General features: G+C 27.7%; 1 protein-coding gene across 1 annotated transcript; it reads right to left on the bottom strand.

The window, feature by feature from the left end:
* LOC100167910 (sodium-dependent dopamine transporter-like) lies at positions 1-23100 on the bottom strand. Its single transcript, XM_001949268.5, has 15 exons — positions 22918-23100; positions 9052-9504; positions 8710-8967; positions 8482-8616; positions 6438-6762; positions 3211-3344; positions 2927-3066; positions 2751-2854; positions 2505-2629; positions 2294-2406; positions 1984-2124; positions 1782-1881; positions 1612-1712; positions 277-444; positions 1-180 (listed from the first exon to the last, which is right to left on the bottom strand). Exons 2-15 carry the CDS (start codon positions 9488-9490, stop codon positions 79-81), a joined length of 2385 nt encoding a protein of 794 aa, XP_001949303.2. The 5' UTR covers positions 9491-9504; positions 22918-23100; the 3' UTR covers positions 1-78.
* Between the last annotated feature and the right edge of the window lie 1041 nt (positions 23101-24141).

Here is a 24141-nt window from a genome sequence, read left to right as displayed (position 1 = left end):
TAATTAATGGAACACAAAGCAATATAATTATTATAAAAAAAAAAAAAACATGAATACATTTAAATGATCAGTATTGTACTAAACATATAGCCAATGCTTTAGACGGAATCTAGTACATTCGCCCTTATTCTTTTCCATCGATTCACGCTCATTCAATGGCGTGATGTTATATGCCAATCTCTATATTAAGCCATGACAATGATACAATTTTAATTCATGAAAACAATAATTAAACATAATTATATAACGTGCGTATTTGCATGATATAAATTTTACCTTTTTGAACGAACCACTTGCTCTGCACATTTGCACTATAGCCATACCAGGTATCATAAGTATCGATGAAAAGGCTAGGGTCCAGCCCAGCCATTCAGCCCATCCTGGATACACGTAACCATTATAGCTCAGCGGTTGGTGATCGATCAAAGCAAAAGTCACTACTCCCTAAAAAATAACGATTGTGTGATGTTTACACAATGCTTTTTTTATTATTATTAAACGCTCATTAAATGCAAAAATTGTATTATTTAGTCTAGGAAGTATAAAATCTTCCTTGAAGTCAAAAATCTTCTATCTTTTTTTATAGAATTTGCTAAAAATATTGTTTATTTTTAATTTTCCGAATTTCTCTATTTTCTGATTATCTATTTTAGTACCTACCTATTTCTAATGGGCATAATATGTTTTCTAAAACTGATGACTAATTTTTATTAAACAGTGAATTATCATAATTGTATAATAATTACTGTAATTTTAAATTAAGTCGGAAACAGTATTGGTTTTAACAAAACTTCCTTGAATTAGGGAGGGGATGAATTTGGTCCATGTACAAATGATTATATACAAAAAAATTCTTTTTATATGTTCTTGCCGAATATTGCCCAAGTCTATACGTACGTATTATTCTTGTAATATTTTAAAATTGTGTAATATTTACTCTTAATAAATTGCATAAAATGTTTTTATTTAATATTTACACATTAAAAAGAATTAATCAACTCTCAAGGGGTAGGAGCAACCATCCTCATCGCCATTCTGCAAAACCGCCAAAGTTAAGTAATTCATAATGTTATTAGATACTTCACAATATATTATACAAATTTGTATAGATTTAAGATCGTACATCTATATAAATTTATAATCAGAGTATTATATTTAACTATATGTAATATCACGTTCTTAGCTTCGTAGCAAATAAAAATGTAGTTTGCATTAAGTATACTTACGTGTTTCCATTGCAACTTAAATTTACTAATTTTAGCCTTTAGATTCTATAGTTTAAAACGTAATAAATTGTTATGAAATTCGAAAACAAAACTGTCACTAAATATACTTTATGTGATTTACTTAATAGTTTGTATAGTATTTAGCAATGTAATCGAATTGCTTGCCAAATGAACAACACAGCTCTGACATTCACGTGCCAACCAATCGATATTATACTTACTGCTCATTTACAATAGTAGCCCTATAGTCGCTATTTTAATTAGTAATTCCTGAATTTAACATGCACACCTAATGCTTACATATTAATTAAATTATTGTTACGTGTATGTATTTTAAAATAACTACGGGTATTAAACACATATGTATTATATTTTATAAACTCACTATAATAAACATTGGGCTGACGAATTTCCAACATAATCGCCAATATAGACCGGGACGGTGACCGATCATACTCTCCACGTCGTCGCAAAATTTCTCCAAACCTAAATAGACAATAATAGGAAAATGTTAATCTCTAAAATGATTGATTAATTTAAATAATATCTGTTTACCATAAAACCACGATACAGCTATGCATTCGAATAATGCCGAACACAGCAGAGATATACCAGCAGCATACGTGTCCAATAAATGAAGCATATAAATGCCACCCTAAATTAAACACACACACACACACACACGAGTATAAAATATCGTCCGTGTAAAACATAATAGACGTTTTGAATATTTAATCAGTATAGTATTATAGTTTACCGGTGTCACATTTATCAGAGCCACGCAAAACGATATACCTATGACTGCAAACGTGAAACGTTCGCGTGGCCATTTACGGTTCTTAAAGAAGCCACTAAATTCGTCCATCAGTCCAGTAATGACGCATTCTAATCCACCCATCTAAACGAAACAATCGAATAAATATAATATATGTGTCCATATCGTGTAATTACAACAAAAATATGGATGTTTTATAGCTATCGACTAACAAAATTAATGTTACGGTTCACAATATCATTATAGGTACATATTTTATGCATAGATGAATAACATAATATTTAAATTTTACCGCCGAATCAATGCCCAACGTGATGGACATGAAAAAAAACAACATGGCCCAGATATTTGATCCGGGTAACGTTGCTACAGCTTCGGGATAAACTTGAAACACCAGACCAGGACCTAAACAAATCGTGATGATAATAATATATTAATAATATTATGTATAACGTTTCGCTATGGCTTCAAACAGAGAAATGCCAATAAACGTCATAACTCACCCTCAGTGGCTACCGAACTTATGGGCTTATGCTGTTTGTGTGACATGAAACCCAAATAAGTGAATATAACAAAACCGGAAAAGAAACTGGTGAAGCAGTTGACGGCCGTTGTAATCAAGCAGTCACTAAATTTAATAAGAAAATACGAATTCGATGCGAATTTATTGTATAATATATTTCTACATACAAGAACATCCAAACAAAGTATTGTATTGCATTTATTTATTAAAATTGTTAGGTACGTACGTGTAACAATTGTTTTTTATATTATTGTATGACGCGTACGACAAGTGAACCCCGAACCCGGCTCCTACCGAATAAAATATTTGAACGGCTGCGTCCACCCACACCTGACGGCAAAACAATCAACTTATAGTACACGCCTTAACATGCTTCAACCGGAGTAAATATTCAATTGTTACTTGTGTATCTAAAAGGCGGTACAGTTCGGGCTGTAAATAATAGGTTATGCCGGTTAGCGAGCCAGGTAACATGAGACCTCTAATCAACAAAATTGTCAATACTAAATACGGTAGTGTGGCCGTGCCCCAAACGACAATTCCTGAAAATGTACGTGCACAATGTTTATTTAAATGTCAAACAACGCAATATCGTACATCGATTGATACACGTGGTCGATTACGAGTTAAATTGGTTAGACGTCATTCGAGTTGCTTATTATTTTACTGCGCCTGGGATTACTTACCGGACGACTTAACACCTTTGAACAAGCTCAAGTACAGCATAACGTACACGATAAACACACACAGCGCCAGTTGCCATTTTGGATAACCCAGTTCGTTGAGACCGTCGCTCATTTGCATGCCAAGCACGCCACGGCTTTGAAAAATAAAATATTTATACGTCTTAAATACGTAATCAACATTCAAGAATTTAATGAGTGTATAATAATATATATGTTCAAATATACAGTTAAGTATTTTAATCAATAATCAAAGATTTTGTGCAGGTGATTATTGTAGTATGTATATATATATATAAATAGGAACAAAGACCTAAAAGCCAAGAGGAGGATGAAACACGTGGTAACATTTTAACTTATTATGTTAAGTTGTTACAAGAAAGGAAGACGGTCAATTATACTAAATAAACACTCGTAGCATGGGAAATTGTTAATATGAGCTATAATAAAGGACCAGGGTTGATGTGTATACCAGATTTCCATACTTGACAATCGATAATATTATATAGGTTTGTAGACAAGGTGTGAAGGAAATTGTTGTACTTAAATGAGATTAGGTAATAGGTATATACTTGCAGATAGCCATTAAAAATATTTATATCGATATTATTTTATTCTTTGTTGCAGTCGTTATAAAATCGACAATTTGATTATTGACTTATTGACGATTTTTAAATTCTAATTTATATTATAAAGATATTAGTAATTAATCAATTAAAAAAGTTTTGCTATATTGCAAGTTTTTAATATGTGCATTGATCCGTCAAGCAATTTAGTAGGTACGAGAAAATAATAAAAAAAAATTATCTACGCCTCAAATTAATGAATTAAATGCTTCGATTTTAAATAATCTCGAAAACATGATTGACATGTATTTAAGTATTTCTAATTTTTATTTTGTAGGAATCTGTGTTATTCCTAAATTTTGCAAATAAAATCTTTTTTTTACAAGCTACATATATATATAAATTTAGGTAGGTATATCATGACTTTATGGGTGTGATCGCGTTACCATATACAAATATATAAGGCTAAAAACTGATAGATAATCTATAGAAGTCACAAATTGACATTTTCATGAAAAATATTGCCAATTTATTACCAAAAATTATATGCCTTATCCAAAATACATCTAAAATCCAAAGTTATGAAATCATCTACCTAATAAATCATAACTATCTTTCATAACTTCCAGACACAGTTTCAATAAAATATTTTTTATGACATTTTAATTTGTATTTATATTCAAACATAGGTAACATAAGTTTATATATTTTTTATTTATATAGGTAAGAAACAAGATAAACGTGAAGAAACTTAAGATAATATATTAGATTGTTTCACGTATTTTCGTCCTATATTATGCATAATATCAACATATCGTATATGAAAACTGCAGTGTAACTCGTGTAAGCGTAGTCGTACAAAAAGTAAAACAAATTCGTTAAGGTCTGGAAACAATAATTTTCCGATTACAATTTATATTTTATCAGTACCTATTGAAGAGATTTCCAAAAATAAATAGCTTACAACTATTTTAAAATTTAAATTGTTTTCAAAAATATTTTTATACTAGTTTTCTTAGATCAATCATTTATGGTTAATAATTTGTTCTGTTCTATAAAAATGCACGATGAAAAAAATACGACTTTTAAAACTTCTGACTTCATGAGATTCTACATTCTAAAATTGATTCCAGATTCCTGTAAGCAACTCATACATTTATACTCGACCTCGATTAACTTCTTCTTAGAATTTGTAATCTGTGAAGTATTTAAAACTTTTGATGAATCTGCAAGTTTTTCATCTAACGATGCATATCCTACGCCATTTGTTTATTTATTCAACGATGATATTTCGCTATAAACGCATGAATTTCACATAATAGATTTTTTATTTTAATTTCTGGATTTCCGTAGAATTTATGGCTTAAATTTGTTCGCGTGGAAATACGTCAACACGTGCGACGCTTTATTGTACCGTAACAATTCCATAATAAACTGACTATATTAAAACAGTTTTCTCGTTTTGAAGTCATACATTTGAAAATTATCTAGCAGTATATTATATATTATATAATATATTATATATTATACAATTTCTCTTCTATATCATTAAATTTTTAAAATTAAAAAATCATTTGATGATATTGTAATATACTGGTATATATAAATCAAAATCCAAGTATCACTTGATATATTAATCATAACAACTGTTCATACTTTATATAGATACCCACTAAAAGAGCCACGAGGATTCGAACGTATACGAGTATGTCGAGTATAATTGAAATACAATAATTTGTATATTTTATGATTTGGATAAAATATTATAACGAATAAAATACCTAGTGAAACTAAAAAAGTGTTATTTTGTTTTTTGAATAAATTAATAAGCAGCTTTAAATATCAAATTCTGAGCGTGTTTTGGCATTAAAAGAGAGTTATTGTTTAAATGGCGTCTTATATATGCATTTTAGACAGTTGCACGATTTGGAGAAAAACTGACTAAGTTTTAGAGATTATTAACCTTCGTTCTGTCATTTGAAATTAAATACAAATTACGTTAATATAGACATATAGTTGTCGTTTTGGACTTTGAAAAGTTCATTTAGGCAGAATAACCAAAGTCTACTAAGTTACGTATTAACCTTTCTTGGCCGGTAAAGTATAGTGACTGTTGCTATAAGAAATAATATTTTAATAGTTTGGGATATGGAAGTAGTGTCGATGGACTTGTCACGTCTAGAATTTATTGTCATCCTATTTACATATTGTATTTTTTGTGTATACAGAATACAGATTGTACCTAAATATCTTTAATAAATAATTAAAAAAATTAAAAAATAAATAGTTTTAGACACACAAGCTATACGAAATATTGAGTTTAAAATAATTATGTAAATAATTTATGATTGTGGTGGGAGAGAAGAGATAATATACATATTATACAGTTTAATGCAGTGGCGTGCTCAGGTTTTTGAATGGTGGGGGGAGGGGGTGGAATTTTTAATTGTTCTCAGACCACGTTATATGGTGGTAAATATACTTTCATTACTTTATCATATATTTTATTTGATAATTTTAACCCAAAAGGGAGAGCATGACACCTCAACCCCCCTCCATGAGCACGCCCCAGGTTTAATGTAGGTAACCTAGGCTGATAGCGGACCATTTATGTACTATAAATGGATAGAAGAATGAAATAAATACTATTAAAATTGTTATTACTGGAAATATTCAGCCGCCGGTGAACTTTCGTTGTTGAAATTACTGCCTATTATCGAAGTACCATCGGACATTGAAAGTAAAGTCCCATTTGCGTGCGTCCGAGGTAGATAATTATGAACATGATCCGATTGGTTATAGGCCGATGCCCAATCATCTTTCTGTTCAACGCACGTGTCTGTATTCCAGGTATTGTTACAGTGCACCCACGGTAGCTGTCCCGAACTACTGGTTGTACTCATTGCCAAAAAATACAGCGACCAACCAATAATAACGTTATAGTAAAATGATACATAAAATGCAACCAACACAGCACAAAATCCAACTCCTAAGGTATAATTTTTAAATTAAAAAAAATATATTTAAGAACCAAGACATAGGGCCAGTTGTACCGTCTACGGTTAAACTTCGATTAAGCTTAATCAGCTGATAACAGATATATTTAACCGGGCAAATTCAGCCGGTTAAACTCCGGTTAACTTTAATCGGAGATGGTACAACTGGCCCTTAAATAGATATAAATAACATCAATTGTTAAGAAAACTATTTTAAAAGAATATTACAATATGTTTTTATCACTTTAATTGAGTTACATGCATTATCTTCTGCAGCGATCTCTAGATGACGAGATAACTAATTGGTAATTACTTTTTAATCATTTTCACAGAAATAAATTATGTTACTACGATGAAATTAAAGTTGTAATGTAAAAATATTGCTCTCTAATCTCTTAGAAAAGTACCTACATAAGGATTTTAATTTAATGACAAAGATATGCTTTTAGTTTGCTTTTTATAGTAAACGCTACAATGAATTATGTATAGGTATATATAGCTAGTCGGTAATATTTTTATGGGAAAAGTCTTTTTAAGAGAAAAATAATAGGAGAGTTATTTTATTTTTAGTTTTTAGAGGAAAATTACGAGTAGTTTTCATATTGAATAAAAAAGTTCAATTTCAACATTACATTTTTGATTTTATATATCGCCTTGCTGTATCACTATGACTATCATTATTACCCATTATGGTCTTATATTACAGTATCGTGACTTTTTTTTATAATCTACTAACAAATATTATATTCTGATTAAACGCTTAAGTTATGTTATCAATTTTAATATTTTTCATTTCCCTAGTCGATACAAAAATTATTATTCACATGATAAAACAAAAGCAAGGCGAAATGTGTACCATTTATTTACCTTTCAAAATACTCAAATCGGCCTTTTTCTTTTTAATACAATATTTTAATTACAGTTATTTTTATATAAAAGATACCATATCAAAAATAATTTAACATTCATATTATGTAACGTAGTAGATCATTATGAAAATTTTAAATACCTACTAAAATTAATTAAAACTTTTCACAAGAAAAGTTCCCGGATGATATACTAAAAAAATATTCAGAAAATTCCATCAAACCTGTCTGCACAATATTTACAACATTATCATTACAATGTGGCTACTTCCAAATTTATTGTGTACAGTCTCAATATGAATGCTTTTGGCAGTTCAACAATCAAATTATATAATGTGTACCACTGTACCTGTGTAAAGTATTATATAATACTTTGATTAAAAAATAATTATCACAAACTAATCAAAGTAACTAGAATATAATATCTTCTTATTTTATTTTAATTATAAAAGATATACGCTATTTTGTTTTGATGTAGGTAGTAAATCGAATCACTACAAATGCCTATTTAGAGCGAGTATATTTTGGACGCAGTTTAACGCTATTATTAAACTTAATGTAATAAATATAGTATACCTACTAGTGAAATATATACCTATTTATCCATAGTAAAAAATTTCAATTTCCCATTTAGAAGGCTTTTTCATTGGGAAACTTTTAAGCAAGAATTTCTAAAATGTAATTATTTTTTTTTACCGGTAAAACATATACAGTAATTAGTAGAGGTAAGTATCTATAAATATTATGGCCATATGAATGATAATGCAATACAATTTTCAACAATGTACTATTTAGTTTTAATTCAGATTTAAAACTGTTTTAAGCAATACTTTACTTTAAATGTACCTTTAAAAAGAGGGCATACGTTCTTCCACACACTTATTGGCCCCTGTCTATTATATTGGCCTAATATGAGTTCCATATAAAATAGGGGAACCGCGCCGAATATCAACATTAAAAAGTACGGTATTAAAAATGCTCCTGTAACACAATAATTAGTAATTAATGTATTATACAATTAATAATTAATTAAATTATTGTCATAGTTTTAGTATATTTCATTTATTTTCAAACCTCCACCGTTTCTGTAGCAAAGATATGGAAATCTCCAAATATTCGCCAAATCTACTGCAAACCCAATAATAGATAGCAAAAAATCTGCATTCCTTTCCCAAGTTTCCCTTTCACCATCATTAATATTAATGTTTGGATTTTCTTTACAATCTATTTCGTCCACTATCGAGACTACAGCGGTAGATTCCGAAATTATTTTTGAGTTCTTTTTAGTGTCATCTGATGATTTAGCCAGTAATAAACGTATTTCAGTATTTTCTAAAATAAAAGGTTTAAATAATACAAATTCTTCTTTGAAATATTGGATTAGAGAAAAATGTTAATCGATTAGAAAACACTTACTTTTTTTTTTTACTTCTACCTCTTTCTTGTTTTGTTTTCTGAGCATTTTCTTTCGCACTTGTCTGTCTTCGTCTTGATACTCTTCATCATCATCGTCATCTTCTTCTATGTCATGACTTTTACTACCATTTCCATCATCAACATGTTGGTGTAGCTCCTGCTTGTCACTGTAATCGTCTTGATCATCGTCCGGGTCATAGTACTGATCGTTTTCAGTATCTGTCTTGTTTTGACGCTTGCGCCAGTGGCGTTTATTATTACTGGACATCGTATTCGGAGATGATTTGAAAAATTGTCGAAATTTATTCATTGACGGTATCCATAACTTTTTAATTCCACTCGTTTCAACACCAATATCATCGTTATCACTGTCCACAACTTCGACGCTGGTCACGCCGTTGTTGAACATTGCTGATGTCTTCGCTGCAATACCAGTCATATTTGGAGTTGTCTCTTAAATAATTAAACATTTAAAAAAAAATTTAATATGTTATAATATTGGGTGACAATATGCACATTAATCACGAAGGGGTGATGGTATTTTCACGGGATATACGAGCGAGAATTGGCGCTGAGAACACTGACGATCGTATTATAATTTAATAATGGAGATGCGCGAGAACATCCTGCTTCCTTTACAGGGGTCGGACTGATGACGGAGAGTAATATGTCTTAAATATTTTTTAAATTTTATTATTCCGGTCGTCGTCGGCGGGGGTGGATTCCCGAGATTCCACAACCACGATCATCGCAGATATGAGGAGGGGATATCCCATTCCACCCCTATCGATATCCCTTAAAAGGTATGTGCGGCACACACTATATATACCTTTTACATAGATACGCACACTCGGGCACGAGCCACACACACACTTATAAGTGATTCGAAGAGACACCGACGGCGTTTATTGCTTCTCGGCGGTCGCTAATGATTGTTCAACGAGGCATATTGGCTTTGGGGGTGAAAAGTGGGGACAAAAGTTAAGAGGGCGAGAGGCCAGAGGAGGGAAAAAATAAGTATAAGAATGCGGCGGTGGCATGAGCTGCACGGGCAAGTCAAATACCTAAACGTGCACGAATCATCACCAATGATGATTACCGTCCATTCCCCTCTATCCATTTATGATATATATATATGTGTGTGTGTGTGCCTGTGCCTGTGTATAGATATTCCTCAATATACTTCATATATACTTCTTACACCCTCCCGTCACTAAAACCGTACTTCTACTATACGAGGGTGCTATATATTATTAGTGCTTTCTCTACAAACTATAATGTGGTGCCGTATATGTTCCCTCTCGGTGACGACGTCCTTGGCATTTTTATGCCGATGGGTAACGCGGGACCGTCAACGTTTTATATTAAATACGCATACACCCATCATCAACGATGTTAACCCATGATATCGGAGTCGTCGTATGTCTTCTACAATAACCACTACTATATAATGGTGTTTAATAAAAAAATATATTATATATTTTTGATACACGGAAAATACTCAATGCAAATGATTTTAGAAATAAATTCTACATTCGTATGGCACTTGTATTTGATAAAAATTGTGGGTAGATATCTATGCAAGAATATAAAAGTAAAATGTGTGCCATATACATTTATGTCGGGCACCTTTGTATATAACAGTTCACACTTTAAAAATGTATCTATGGATATTTCTTTATAGCCTGAGCATATTTAAAAAAAATATGAACTGCTGAAGCGAGAGCGTTAGTATTAAACAATAACGATTCAGAAAAATTAACCAAAAATGGCCAATATTTATTAAAAACAGATCCTTTAATATATACCTACCTAAAGGCTTATATTTTTTAAATGATTTTAAAATTTTGCTCGGAAATTACTGAGAAATTTGAAAAATTATGCCTAGTACAATCTGTACGTATTTATTTATGGTCTATCTAAGTGTCTCAAACTGTCAAAAGACATGAAGAATAAATTTTTTTTTTACTGCCCTAAATAATATAGTTCCGCCGATAGGTATATATTTTTGACTCCGTACAGAATCTGTAATGTGCTCTGCATGCATAAATGAATATATGATGCGCACAAAAAGCAATAAAATTAATAATAAATTCATTTTAATATAGTATATATAAAATGTACGAGATAGCTGAATAACTTCATATTAAAAATGCCTAGGTATAGCTGTAATTTTCACATACCAATGATAAAAGTATCATATACTAAATAGTATAGGTAATATATATATTATAGGTAATATATTATTATCTGTTTATTAATATAATATTATAAATACCTATTCATTACAATTAGTTTATATGATTACGACTAATAGATTTTTAATATCTAATGAATATTAATTGTACATTAAATAACTGTTTAACCTTTGATATAGTCCACACTGAACATACTAAACAAAGTGCAACAATCTTTTTATCGTTATTTTCAATGTAAACAATAATAATTAACGTTAGATAATGTTATATATGTTACGGGCAATGTGTACATTGCCCGGTATTCCACATTGCCCTTAACATATGTATATAATAGTTTTCAAAAATAAAAATATCTATATAAGACTATAAAAGTTCTAGTTAATGAAAATCAATACCACAGATAAAATTTGTATTTATTCTGTGGCAATACTATGGTATTAGGTTAGTTAACCTATACCTGTTACGTACAACCATAAATTGCAACTAACCAAATCTTAGAGCCAAACTATGTAAAGGATCAAATTAAACAATAGATCATTATACTGTATAGGTACCTATACAAAAACTATTTGCTTAACAAAATATCTGAAAAAATATTCTTTTTTGGAAAACAAATCTTTGCTGGACTATGTAATAAAGAATAACTTTTACCTTTTCTTTTTAGATGATATCAGTGGAATATTTGTTTTTTATCTCAGACCCATGCGCAACAAAAATAAAACGTAGGTATTTAAGTAAAATAATTTTTCATGATTTTTGAGTAATCTTAGGATAAATATTTACAAGGCATTACAAAAATTAGAAGAAAATATTTTTGAGTGTTAGACATATTAATATTCCACTTAAAAAAAGAAAATTGTAAATTTAAATGGATATTAAATTATTTAGAGGCAATATTTGGACGAATAAATATGCCATACCCTTAAAAATACTACTCAATATTCTATGTAGTTTTTGTAATTGGTAATTTTACTCTAAGATTACTCAAAAACATAAAAAAAAAATGCATGAAATATGAATGCGTCTTGTTTATATGTTGGCCAGAGAGAGAAAACTATTGTCCGCTGACATCCTCTTAAATATCACAAAATGTTTATACTATTGTCACTAAAAATCATAAACAAAAACTGATAATTTTTTAAATTACAAACGTCTGCTGAACACAGACTAATGATATTATATATTGCAGAGTGGTCCAATAAGATGGAATTTGACATTTCTGTAATATTTTCTATCCATCAGATTGGATATTTCCTTCTAATAAATAATGTCTAGTCAGAGTTAAAAACAAAATATATTATACAATAAAATTACGAAGCAAAGAAATAATATTTAATTTTTTATTTTTGGCGGGTTCGGTTAGGTATATATATACGAAAATACCTTCAAAATATAAACAAAAAATACAATATAAAAGTTTCATTAAGTATTATTAATTATCAAATACTTTGATGTATAAAACAAATGTTGTAATTATATAATGCTATGTTTTAGGACAAATCTAACATTGAGGCAATTTACATTCAAATCTGTGTCCTAGTCATTACAAAATATAATAAATAATAAATAAATAATAATATATTTTGAATAATATAATAATATATTTTGTAAATCGCGATAAAATTTAAGTTAACATTAAACATTGTATTACAATTATTGAACTAAAATTGATTTAGGTACTAACGAAATAATTAATGCTAAATATTTATGAGATATTACTTATGGTTAAAAAAAAATAAAAATATACATATTTAGATGGTTCCATTGAAAATTAAAAAAGTATCTTTGTAAAAACGTTTAAAACTACAAAATATGCAGCTGAATCATCGGAATTTAAAAGACCAATTGTATGTTGCTTATTGCTAAGTTCATATTATTATAGTAATTTATTGTTGTCTATTGATGCCTATAACTAAAATTACAAAGTGAAAATATATTTATTTATGAATTATAAATTCTTCACCTTTCTGTCTAGAAATCATAATTTTACAATGTAAGAAACAAGTAGGATAGAATAAATTATGAAAAATGTGGGATTAAAAGATCAACCAGTTTAAATAGACAATAATATTTGTATTGTAAAAAATATTATTATATTAATTTATTTTTATTTATATTATATATTTTATCATTACGATTATAATTTTACTTAATATTGATTATTGACGATTTTAAATATTATATAAAAAATAATTAAAAATCAACCATGACGTAATAGGTAAAATATTATTATTGGTACAAATTATATTTATTTTTTATATCTTTGGCGCTTTCAGCATTTACTTATTGGATATAATTTATATAAGATTTATTCATACTGATCTTGGTGAAAATGATATATAATATTTACCCCCCCCCCCCCCCAATGCACCATCTAGATCAAGTTGTTATCAGAATCACCCTTAAACTTTAAGTTTGAAGCAAATTGTCTGCCTGAAAAATTGATAACACGGCATAGAATTAAGAAAAATATTAATTTAATTTATAACCTGCTTTAGTTTTTTATTATAATAATATAATAATATACATAATAATATTATGGTATTATTTTTTAACATTCAAATTTTTTTTCTGAAAATTCACAATGTTGTATTATAGATGGGTTACATTTATTTTTCAACAGAACCTGAACACAATAAATCCGAGAAATGAGGAATCAGCTTTTTATATGAATATTACAATTAAATTCCAAGAGACCTATAGTTTATTAATTTATTAATTTGTATGTCACGAATCAAACTTTGAAAAGCATGCTAAGAATTCATAAAAACTCATGACTATTAATACCTAATACCTATATCTTTAGCATTATATTATTAATAATATTTTTCGTACATAATATAAGTGAACTCATTTTTTTTTATAAACTTAAGTACATACCAAATCTGAGTGTATCTTTTTTCTCCGAAAACTTATCTTTTATCACATTGCGAACACATATCACATACGTAATTAATGTTATAGCAGTAGAAATGCAATTATATCTTTACTCTTTGTATTATCTATATTCTATATTTCTAAATACACAAGGTATGAAATATCGTTATACTTTATAACTTTGTGAACCATTCAACTATGTATTTAGAAATATAAACTAGGTAAGTATAGATAATATAAAAAATTTTCATTTTACTAAAAATTAATAAAGAGGAGATATATAGTCAAACATATCAGTTTTATTTTGTAATACATATCCACGTGTAAAATTAAGCAACATATGTAATTATGTATTTTATTATATGTTCATTTATTTACATTTTAAAGAATCTAAACATAGGTAAATACCTAACTGCTAACTTATTGCAATATATATATATATATATCAAATTATGAAAATTCTATGGCTGATCCACAAAATACAAATTGCATTAAAGAGTACCTAGGTAGGTAACTAAAAAATACAAATTATCAGTTTTATAAACTATAATTTTAGTTTTAAATAATAATAGTTTTCTATCGGATATCAGTGTGATATACTTAACATCAAGTTGGGGAAAAAAGTAAATAATCTAGGTGAAATTTATAATTATTTGATAACCAACAAATATTTAACTAAGCTAATTCACCGAAGCAAAGTTCAATAAATATAAATTTTATAATTTATTATATTACATATACAGAGTGATTTACCAAGCATTTTATTAGGTACCTCCATTTTTTCTTTAATAATTACTTGACTAAAATTTTTTTTTAATTTTTAGGTATATTTAATAACCATAATAAAATATTATTTTATTCTTGAAGGAGTGTCCTGTAGCAATAAAACTATTTTTTTTTTCAAATAAGAACCCCCTTTTTATTGTAAATTATAACTGAGTTGATTTTTTTTGTAAATTTAACTGTTTTACCTGTGACCAAAATATGATTGAGTAGTATTTGTTGTCAACAATAATTGCTTCACGCATGTACCTACCTAGTACCTACACAGTTAAAAATAAAAAAAATGACGCTATATTGTCTATAGATAACTTTTCTATTGACATTTTATTAACCATCTCAATATCGACCTATCAATATTTTAATAACCTATGAATCTTGTTATTTATTTAAGATCCTATCTGTATGTATAATTAAGCAGATATTTTCAAATATCATACTTTAGTTTTTTAATTAGAACTATAGATATTACAATAAATTCTTATAAGCCCAAAATCGGTAATTGTGAATGTAATTATTTATTATAAAATGTAAATATGTACTTACAAATGTACCTATTCACACCAATTTATTATTCATATCACACTCATGAGTAAAATGATATTAAATTAAACCTTAGACGGTTATTAGTTATACCATTAAAATAGCTATATGTAGAGCTCTATCAATTACTTATAGGATAAAAATTTGGGATAGAATTTATATTGTTTTACAAAATTATTTTTTTATTAATAATTCGTTCGTTATTTAAATTTTTTATAAATACGACTATACGAGCATTGATTACATTTCCATAACAGCGATGAATGCACGCATTCTTGTTTACAAAGTTAATATATTCGGATAAAATAATAGAGGAAACTTTCTAGCCAACGTTGAAACCAATTGGCGTCATAAAAGTTCTTGCAGAAATTGGTCAATCAATCAACATACAATAATAATTTTAAACATGATAATGAATCACTGTCGACATGGCCCAAGATAATAATATTAAGAAAGTCGTCGAAGCGCAAACCCCGTTAAATGTTTTAAATATAACTTCAGTATATAAGTATGTTTTTGAACGACTACAATAATTCGATGGTCTAGTGCACAAGTGTGGTTAAGTGCCATATTCATAAAATTATACACATACTTTGTTGTCAAAAATTATTAATCAGTGGTTATAATATATACATTGTACATCTGATAAATGACAACCAGCAAGTTTACATAATACGGTGTACATAAAATATAATTGTACGCAGAGATCAGGTATAAGGATTTTTACTAAGCAATAAGCAATTGAATTGGTCACACGAATATTTCACATGGATACCTGATGGAAAAGACTGAACATCCATTTGTACGACATGCAATGTAGGTACAAATTACAATCAAACACATTGCCGTCCACTGTCCAAATTTCACAGACGCGAGAAACGAATTCCACATTCCAGATAATCTGTGTGAAACAATCGGACCATTTCCAGATGTAAATAAATTAATCTTTTATTAAAAAAAAACTGAAAAGTATAAAATATTAATCTTATGTAAATACAATATTAACCTAATGTAGTCTAATAACCTTGCAGTTTTGAGTTTATGCGCAAATAATAATACTAATATTTAAAAAAAAAACTAATTTAAATTATTTTAACTTATTTATTTATTCTAAATTCTATTAAAATATAAAGACTAAAGATATTTTCTCAATAAATATGTTGTGTGTTTCAATATAAAGCGCCATGAATAAATAGCCAAAAGGTGTGAAAGGTTAACGGAAGTAATTATAATATTTTGTGGGCAGACATTCTTTAGAATGATAAATATCTTATAATAATAAACGTTACCTTTTCATATTAAAGTTCATTAGGACGTAATAATATTAATTAGCATTATAAATAATAATAATAATTAACATTATTTAGCATTTAAATCTGATTCTTAATTGCAATAAATTATTTATTTCTATAAAATAAAATGTTTTTATAGTTTATGAATAGTTAGTTGTAATCTAATTAATTATTAATGTGACGCTATAATACTCAGACTACAAGCACAAAAATCTTTTTATACATTTAGATGATGCCAAAATCCAAAGGCCAAAGAGACACCAGTTGGGAAAAAATGACTATAGAAATTGAACCATTTTAACAAAGTTACAAAGTTTACAATTTTTTATTCTAATTTTGTACATTGCAAGAGAGTTGTTTTGTATATGTATATATTTTTTTAAACTGATAATCTGTGGTAAATGTTACTAATTGCTATTTGCTCTACTACGATAAAAATTGAAATGATTCTCCTGGGAAAATGTTTATTTATTTAAACCAGTATGTAGTATACTACATATTGTGTGATTATAATCCCACAATTAAGTTCAGAATTATAGTAATTAGTAATGCATTATATTCATTTTAAATCTGATATATCATCGTATTCAAAAAACGAGTATTCGGAGTTTAGTTTCTAGAATTTATGAAAAAAACTTTTAAAAATGTTAAAGTACTTAGATACCTAAAAAAACATATATAAAATAAATAGTGGAAAAAGAACGAGGGACAGTGGGATACTTTTTAACTATTAACGTGATTAATATCCCAGGTAACAATATATGAAATATGAATTACGATACTTTAAAATTCATTATAAATTAGGTAAATAGTGAATATAGTGGATATAGGTATGGTAGTTGCAATTATTAGTAACCTATGTACTATGTAGGTACCTAATAGGTTTATATTATATTATCCTTATTATAAACGTTGCCTCTTTATACGAATATGCAATTAAAGAAATCCTAAAACAACATTGTCTTAAAATTAATATATTCTGAAGTAATTCATAGGTACACATAACACACATAGGTAACTAAATAAAGTAATAAAACGAGTAAATGGATGTCGTTCTGCTGTACAGTAGGTTACAAGTAGGTCACTGTAATGGATGGTGGTAAATATGAGTTCAATGATATAATATCATATTATCATGGTATATGAAAAACGATTCTGAGCGGAAACGGTTTTTTAGCCAAGGATATTTTATATTATATTTATATTATTATTAATACGGAAGCCGGTAAGTTGAATTAATATTATTTGTATATATATCAATATACTTTAGAAGTTTCAAATACCCACGAATAATATTTTTTAATTATAATACAAAGCTAAAATCGTTCTTCTTCGTTTAAATATCTAATTTCGTCCAAACTTGAACTTCAAATAACTATAAAAAAATAACCATAACCTTAATCCTAACCACATTATCCTAAATATATTAATATGGATAACCATAAGAACTTTAAATGCTTAAAAAAAATCTATGTATTTTTAATATTTTACAATTAATATTGTAAAATGTGTGAAGAGCTATTTGTACTAAATTTTCGCGTTTTTTGACCCAAAGAATAGAATTTTATTGATATTTAAAGAAAAATACTAACAATTTTAAAAGCCCAAAATTAGAAAAAATATTTTTTAAATTTTATCAAGTATATAAAGTCATAAAGTTATTAAATAAACGTATTGTGTAAATTTCATGTATCTACCGTTTTTAGTTTTTGAATTGCAACTACATAAGAAAATCACTCCACAATAAATCGAGTGAATATCCAATGTGCTAAAAATTTGAGCTTCAAACGCTCATACAATTTTAATATGACTTTCCGATAAACATTTTTTTTTTTTGATAAAGTAGACAAACTTGTTTACTTACGCATTACATTTTCAGGTTTTATGACCCAGTAAAAATATTTTATCGACATTAATAAAAAAAAAATAATTATAATCAAAAATTTCATATACCTATAAATAGTTCGACATGAGTCAAAATACAGACTGTCCCGTGAGGATATATATCAGTAATTTTTTTTAAAGTTTAAATTTTTAATTTTGACCTCCCTAAGCATCAACTAGATTCAATTTCTCATCGGAAAACACACTGAAGTTGAAAATCGAAGCTTTATTTAGACTATTTATCGTGCTTCACTTAGAATCTAAAATATTTGATACTAAAATTTCAATAGTGATGGAAAAATATATATTTATATCTTTAGGTTGTTATAGATAGGTACTATATAATTTTATTTCATATACATAAAAATATGACAAATGTGAAATGATATCAAATAAATAAAAACTTTCATATTATTTGTGCTATACCTATGTAGGTACATTTAACTTAAAATTGAGTTTTCTTCCATTATATTATTATCATTGAACCTACAAGATAATTAACACTTAATAGTAACATAATATTATAGTTATGCAGACTATAGAGCTTTAATATCATTGTTCCGTAATGTTTCCAATCCATAATAGTCGAGGTCTTTATCTGATCATTTAAAGAACTCTTAAACTAAAAATTGCTTGGTTTAAGTTAAACTTAGGTAGGTCTTAGAGGTACCTACTATTATCTACAATACCATCAATAATATAAAAAAAACAATATACCTACTAAAATAATAAAATGCCACACGTCACTCGGCCACTAAATCAAATATCGTGAGCCCAGAGTCTACCTAACTAATGATAAAAAATAAAAAAAACCGTAATGAAATCAGATATAAGTAGGTATATAATAATATAACATTATAACAATCATTCGAGGTATAGTGCAGCGTTTACATAATATCGTATTGATCCGATCATCATATAGATATTATATATGTTATAATTACACGGCCGTACGGTATAATAATATATATTACACTTATATACATGACGTACCTACATTCGACTGTCGATTACGTATGGTTTTTATTTTTCGTCAAAATTAGTCGTTTACAACAATAACAAACAATGCGACCTCTGCGGGTAGGGTAGGTATAGGTATATACCTATTATAATATGTGCACGTGTATACGCGAATCTAATAAAACAAAATATAAAAAAATATGTATTTTTTTTTTGTCTGAACATCAAACACTACACGGTATATGCATCGGTGTTGTGTATATTATTATTATTATTATTATTATTATTATTATTATTATTATCATCATTATTATTACGAAGCCGGTGTAAAGGACCGTATATCAATATAATACATTTACGCCACGTGCTGGTAAGGAAGATAGGTATAGGTACATAATATGCATCAGCCCGCGGCGGGTACTTTCGATAGGCCTCGGCAATTCGTATATTATATTATTATTATGAACTTATAATATATATATATATATTATAACGCGCGAGCATCGTTTTGACGTACCTACGTATTTAAGAACATATTATTATTATTATTATTATCGAAATCGTTTCGCATTAAATTGTCACCCGTGTACCACCTTAAACTGCCTACGAATTACGATATAGTACGTGTTTGTGCACATTATAATAATGTTATATCATATTGATCAAACGCATAACACACATCACGCGGCCCGGGGTGTTGACAAATCGTTTTTCTATTATTATTATTATTATTATTGTCACCGCGTTAATATTTATATATTAATTTTTTTTATATTATTTTAATTGCTTTGGAGTTTGGCGTCACCGCGGTGCGCGATGTATCGGTACTTACCTCTAACATTTTAACTACCTACATATAAATTATGATATTATTATTATGCGTAATACACATTATATGCGCTACCTCTGCATTATAATATAACGCAAATTAATATGTCATGTTGTACCCGGTCCTTGGTGTGGATTTTATAAAACACACACAAACATTGTAGCACCAATTGCAGGTACGTCGTTGATATGCACTATATATACACATATAATATCACACTGTGAAGCTACTCGCGTATAGGTATATTATGGTGCGGGTGAATATTATTCACGTTTGTGACATAAGCCGACCAGCAGCAATCACCGGCAGTGTTCATATAATCGAAAATCGCCGTGGGGCACATTTCAAACATAATAATATATATATATATATATATATTAAAATACAAACCAATACTCGGTAACATATATTACGTGCGCACAAAGTGTAGCTGTGTATAATTCTGATAATTTGAACGTGCGTGTGTAAGACCCAAAACAATAATATCATCGCTCTACGTAGCGGTAAAAAAAAAGTTTATCATAACAATAACAAAAAAGTACATAATATTACGTTATATACGGTGATGAAATTATTAACATATACCTATATAACATAATATACATATTATATTATAGACGTATACGCACTACGCAGTACACACTAATATTATATAATACTGTGAAACGACGACCCTTCGTTATGATTTAAACGTTAATACAACATAAACAGTACAATAGTACATTTTATTAATTTATACATTTTTATAACGCCATTATGACTTGTCGTAAAAAGTAGGTACCCCTGTATATGTGAGTTATTCATATCGTTTTTTTATTCTAAAGTCTCGACCATTTTCCGGTTATAATTTTCTCATTGGGTAATGGGTTTGAAAGATTATGAATCGAAAATATATATTATACTAAACAAAACTCTAGCTTTGATCAGTTTTAAAAAAAATTAATTAAACATTGTAGGTAGGTATTTAGGTAGGTACATAAAACACAAATGGGTACATAATATAAGTAGCACTGAATTTAGAACTTGTAGTAATAATCGATGATAAATATTATTGGTCGTGGTTAGTCTATATCGACGTAAATTCATAGAAAACAATAATAATTAATTTATTAAGTTCTTTAAATCAATTGCGACATTTTTTTAATTTACTTTTGTTTTAATTTAAATAATCTTCAAATTAAAACCATATACTCAGGAACCTTGCAAATATTATTACGTTAAAATGCCACCTTTAATGTTCGGCCTAACAGTATACTTTACTTATAAAACAAAACATATAACACATATTATAACACAGTGCACTGTGTATAAAATAAGAACTTTGTATATTTTAAATACCGTAATCATATAAAATACGAATATTAAATTAAGTAACCTAACTTATTATGATGTATAATATTTATTTTGTAAAAGTTGTGAAAATGTTTGTTTGTATGTAATACATTTTTAACACGTTGAAAACTGAAATAATAAAATTGTTATTATTTATTAGTCTCTTCCTAAGTATTAATAAGTTCGGAAAATACATGATACACGCATAGATACATTCAAAAATGTAAAAAAAAAAAACAAAAAGTAATTTAATGCAAACAGATTTATTGGTTTTCTTATTTCTGAAGTTTGGTTATGAAAAATAGACCACAATTTCATTTAAAAATTGTGATAAATTAATGTTTAAACAATTGACAGAGAGACTGTCGTATATGGTGAGTGTGGTTTGTAGACACTATACTTCGTTCATATTGGTATCAGATGTTTCTATTAATATTTTTTGAAACATTATGAAACTTATGAAAATTATGAAACAAAAATTAATAGTTGTAGAATTGTGCAAAAACCTAGACTGTTATATTTGCAACAATAGTTTAAATTTAAAATTGTGTAAATTACGCATTTAATAAAAAAAATAATTAATAAATATGTTGTCTGTATAAGATTGTAATTATTATTAAATACAAATGAATTAATTCATTAATGTTAAATTTAAGTACATTTTAAGTATAACTAATGTTTGCAATTCAAACAACATAAAATTACTTGACAGGTGTTTAAAGAATGAATTCTTTCAAGCACTTTTTTATTCAAAAAAATGTTCACTCACACATTAAAAAAAGTTACATAAAATATAAAGTTCGTAAATTGTTGAAAATAATTATTTGATAATGTATTTTAATCATTTTAGAATCAGTTATCAAATATAACATATAAATTAAGGAGTATTAATAAAGTGTTTCAAAAATTAGAATACAAACTTCAAACTATACAATATAAAACATTCACTCGAGTCACTTATGTATATAAGTAGTTATAATATAGGTTATAATATGTTATTTAAATAAAATGCCATTTATTGTTTTAATAATATATTAGTAGTTTATTTATAAATAATAAAATAATAAAAACATTGACTTATAAATCATAATTGGAATTAAATGGTACCTACGCATAACATGCTTAATTTTAAAAAATAAAAATAATTGTTTCATATATTTTAATAACTTACCTAGTCAGATGTTATTTATGCGTCACAATAATATAATATAATGATTTGCTTTTTGAATGTATAATAATTAAAGTTAAAAAGCACTACTCCAGTTAAATCTACTATTAAAGTGCATTATTCCAGAGACGACCGCCCCATACGAGTTACGGCGACGGAAAGAACACCCAGACACCCAATGGCAACCAAGTTTACTTTGCGCCACTAACATCGGAGGAGCGGAAAAACGCGCCACCACCTAACAGCTCTCACCTACTTTTCGGAAGTCCATACCGTACTTGGAGTAAAATCTCTCTCAAAAAAAATTATATAACAATAAATACACCTTTTATGTAAAGATCATTTAATTAGCAGTATTTATTTGTAAAAAAATTAAATAAAAAATATTAATATCTATAAGGATTTCTTAAACGTTTATTTGAATGTACGATATTGAAGGGCGAATAATATGCAGTGCTGTGTCTATATATTATTAACTATTATATCTTATTTTGTTTTCAACATGTATTACTTATTTTATTTGTATATGTATCCATTGAATAATACGTCTGTTAGTTAAATCTGCACTTATTGCTGTAGTTTGTCTATATATGATATATATATATATTATCTGCATTATTATATCAAACAATTGTATTTGGATGTTTGTATATCAACCACGTACAATAAATTTAGGTAGGTATAAAAAAAGCAGTATAAAGCAAATACAATAGATTTAAAATTTAAAATTGTTGAGGATGGAAGGAATAAAAGTAGCGTTTATATTAAAACGGATATAATATGTGGTAATGTGGTATAGGTCTAATATTGTATGTGCAGGTTTCATAAAATAAAATAAATTTGTTCCGTATTTCAGTCTAATAACAATCATTTGTACAAAGATATAATTTTCTACTACATCATTTTGAATAATAATTTTTTTTTTATAATTTCTAATTCGAATGTAACATTTCAAAAAAAATTTTTTCTATGACAAGAAAGTAAAATATTAAAAACCACTGAGAACAACATTTATTGTACAAGACAAAGCATTCTATAATTTTAAGTTTATTGTTCTAGATTATCGTTAAATAATTATTTGCAGCGCTGTAGAGTGCGCACTGCGCACGGTACAAAGACATCAAATATTGGAGTTACAATGCGACATATTATTATATACTAAATTAATCCTTTGAAACCGCTTCTCCCTCTTGAAAAAATAATATAAAAATAAATTATTTTTTCATA

The sequence above is a fragment of the Acyrthosiphon pisum genome, chromosome X, assembly GCF_005508785.2.
Source record: "Acyrthosiphon pisum isolate AL4f chromosome X, pea_aphid_22Mar2018_4r6ur, whole genome shotgun sequence".
NCBI lineage: Eukaryota > Metazoa > Arthropoda > Insecta > Hemiptera > Aphididae > Acyrthosiphon > Acyrthosiphon pisum.
Note: the sequence above shows the minus strand (reverse complement) of the source record. Positions and strands in the feature narration are given on the sequence as shown.

What these genes read in the sequence shown, in the direction of transcription:
- LOC100167910 (XM_001949268.5), bottom strand. Translation starts at nt 9,490, where the DNA reads ATGACTGGTATTGCAGCGAAGACATCAGCAATGTTCAACAACGGCGTG. An exon ending in CGTATGCCCTCTTTTTAAAG is followed by an intron (nt 6,763 to 8,481) that starts GTACATTTAAAG and finishes ATTATACCTTAG; the next exon opens with GAGTTGGATTTTGTGCTGTG. An exon ending in ATAAAAAACAATTGTTACAC is followed by an intron (nt 2,630 to 2,750) that starts GTACGTACCTAA and finishes TATTAAATTTAG; the next exon opens with TGACTGCTTGATTACAACGG.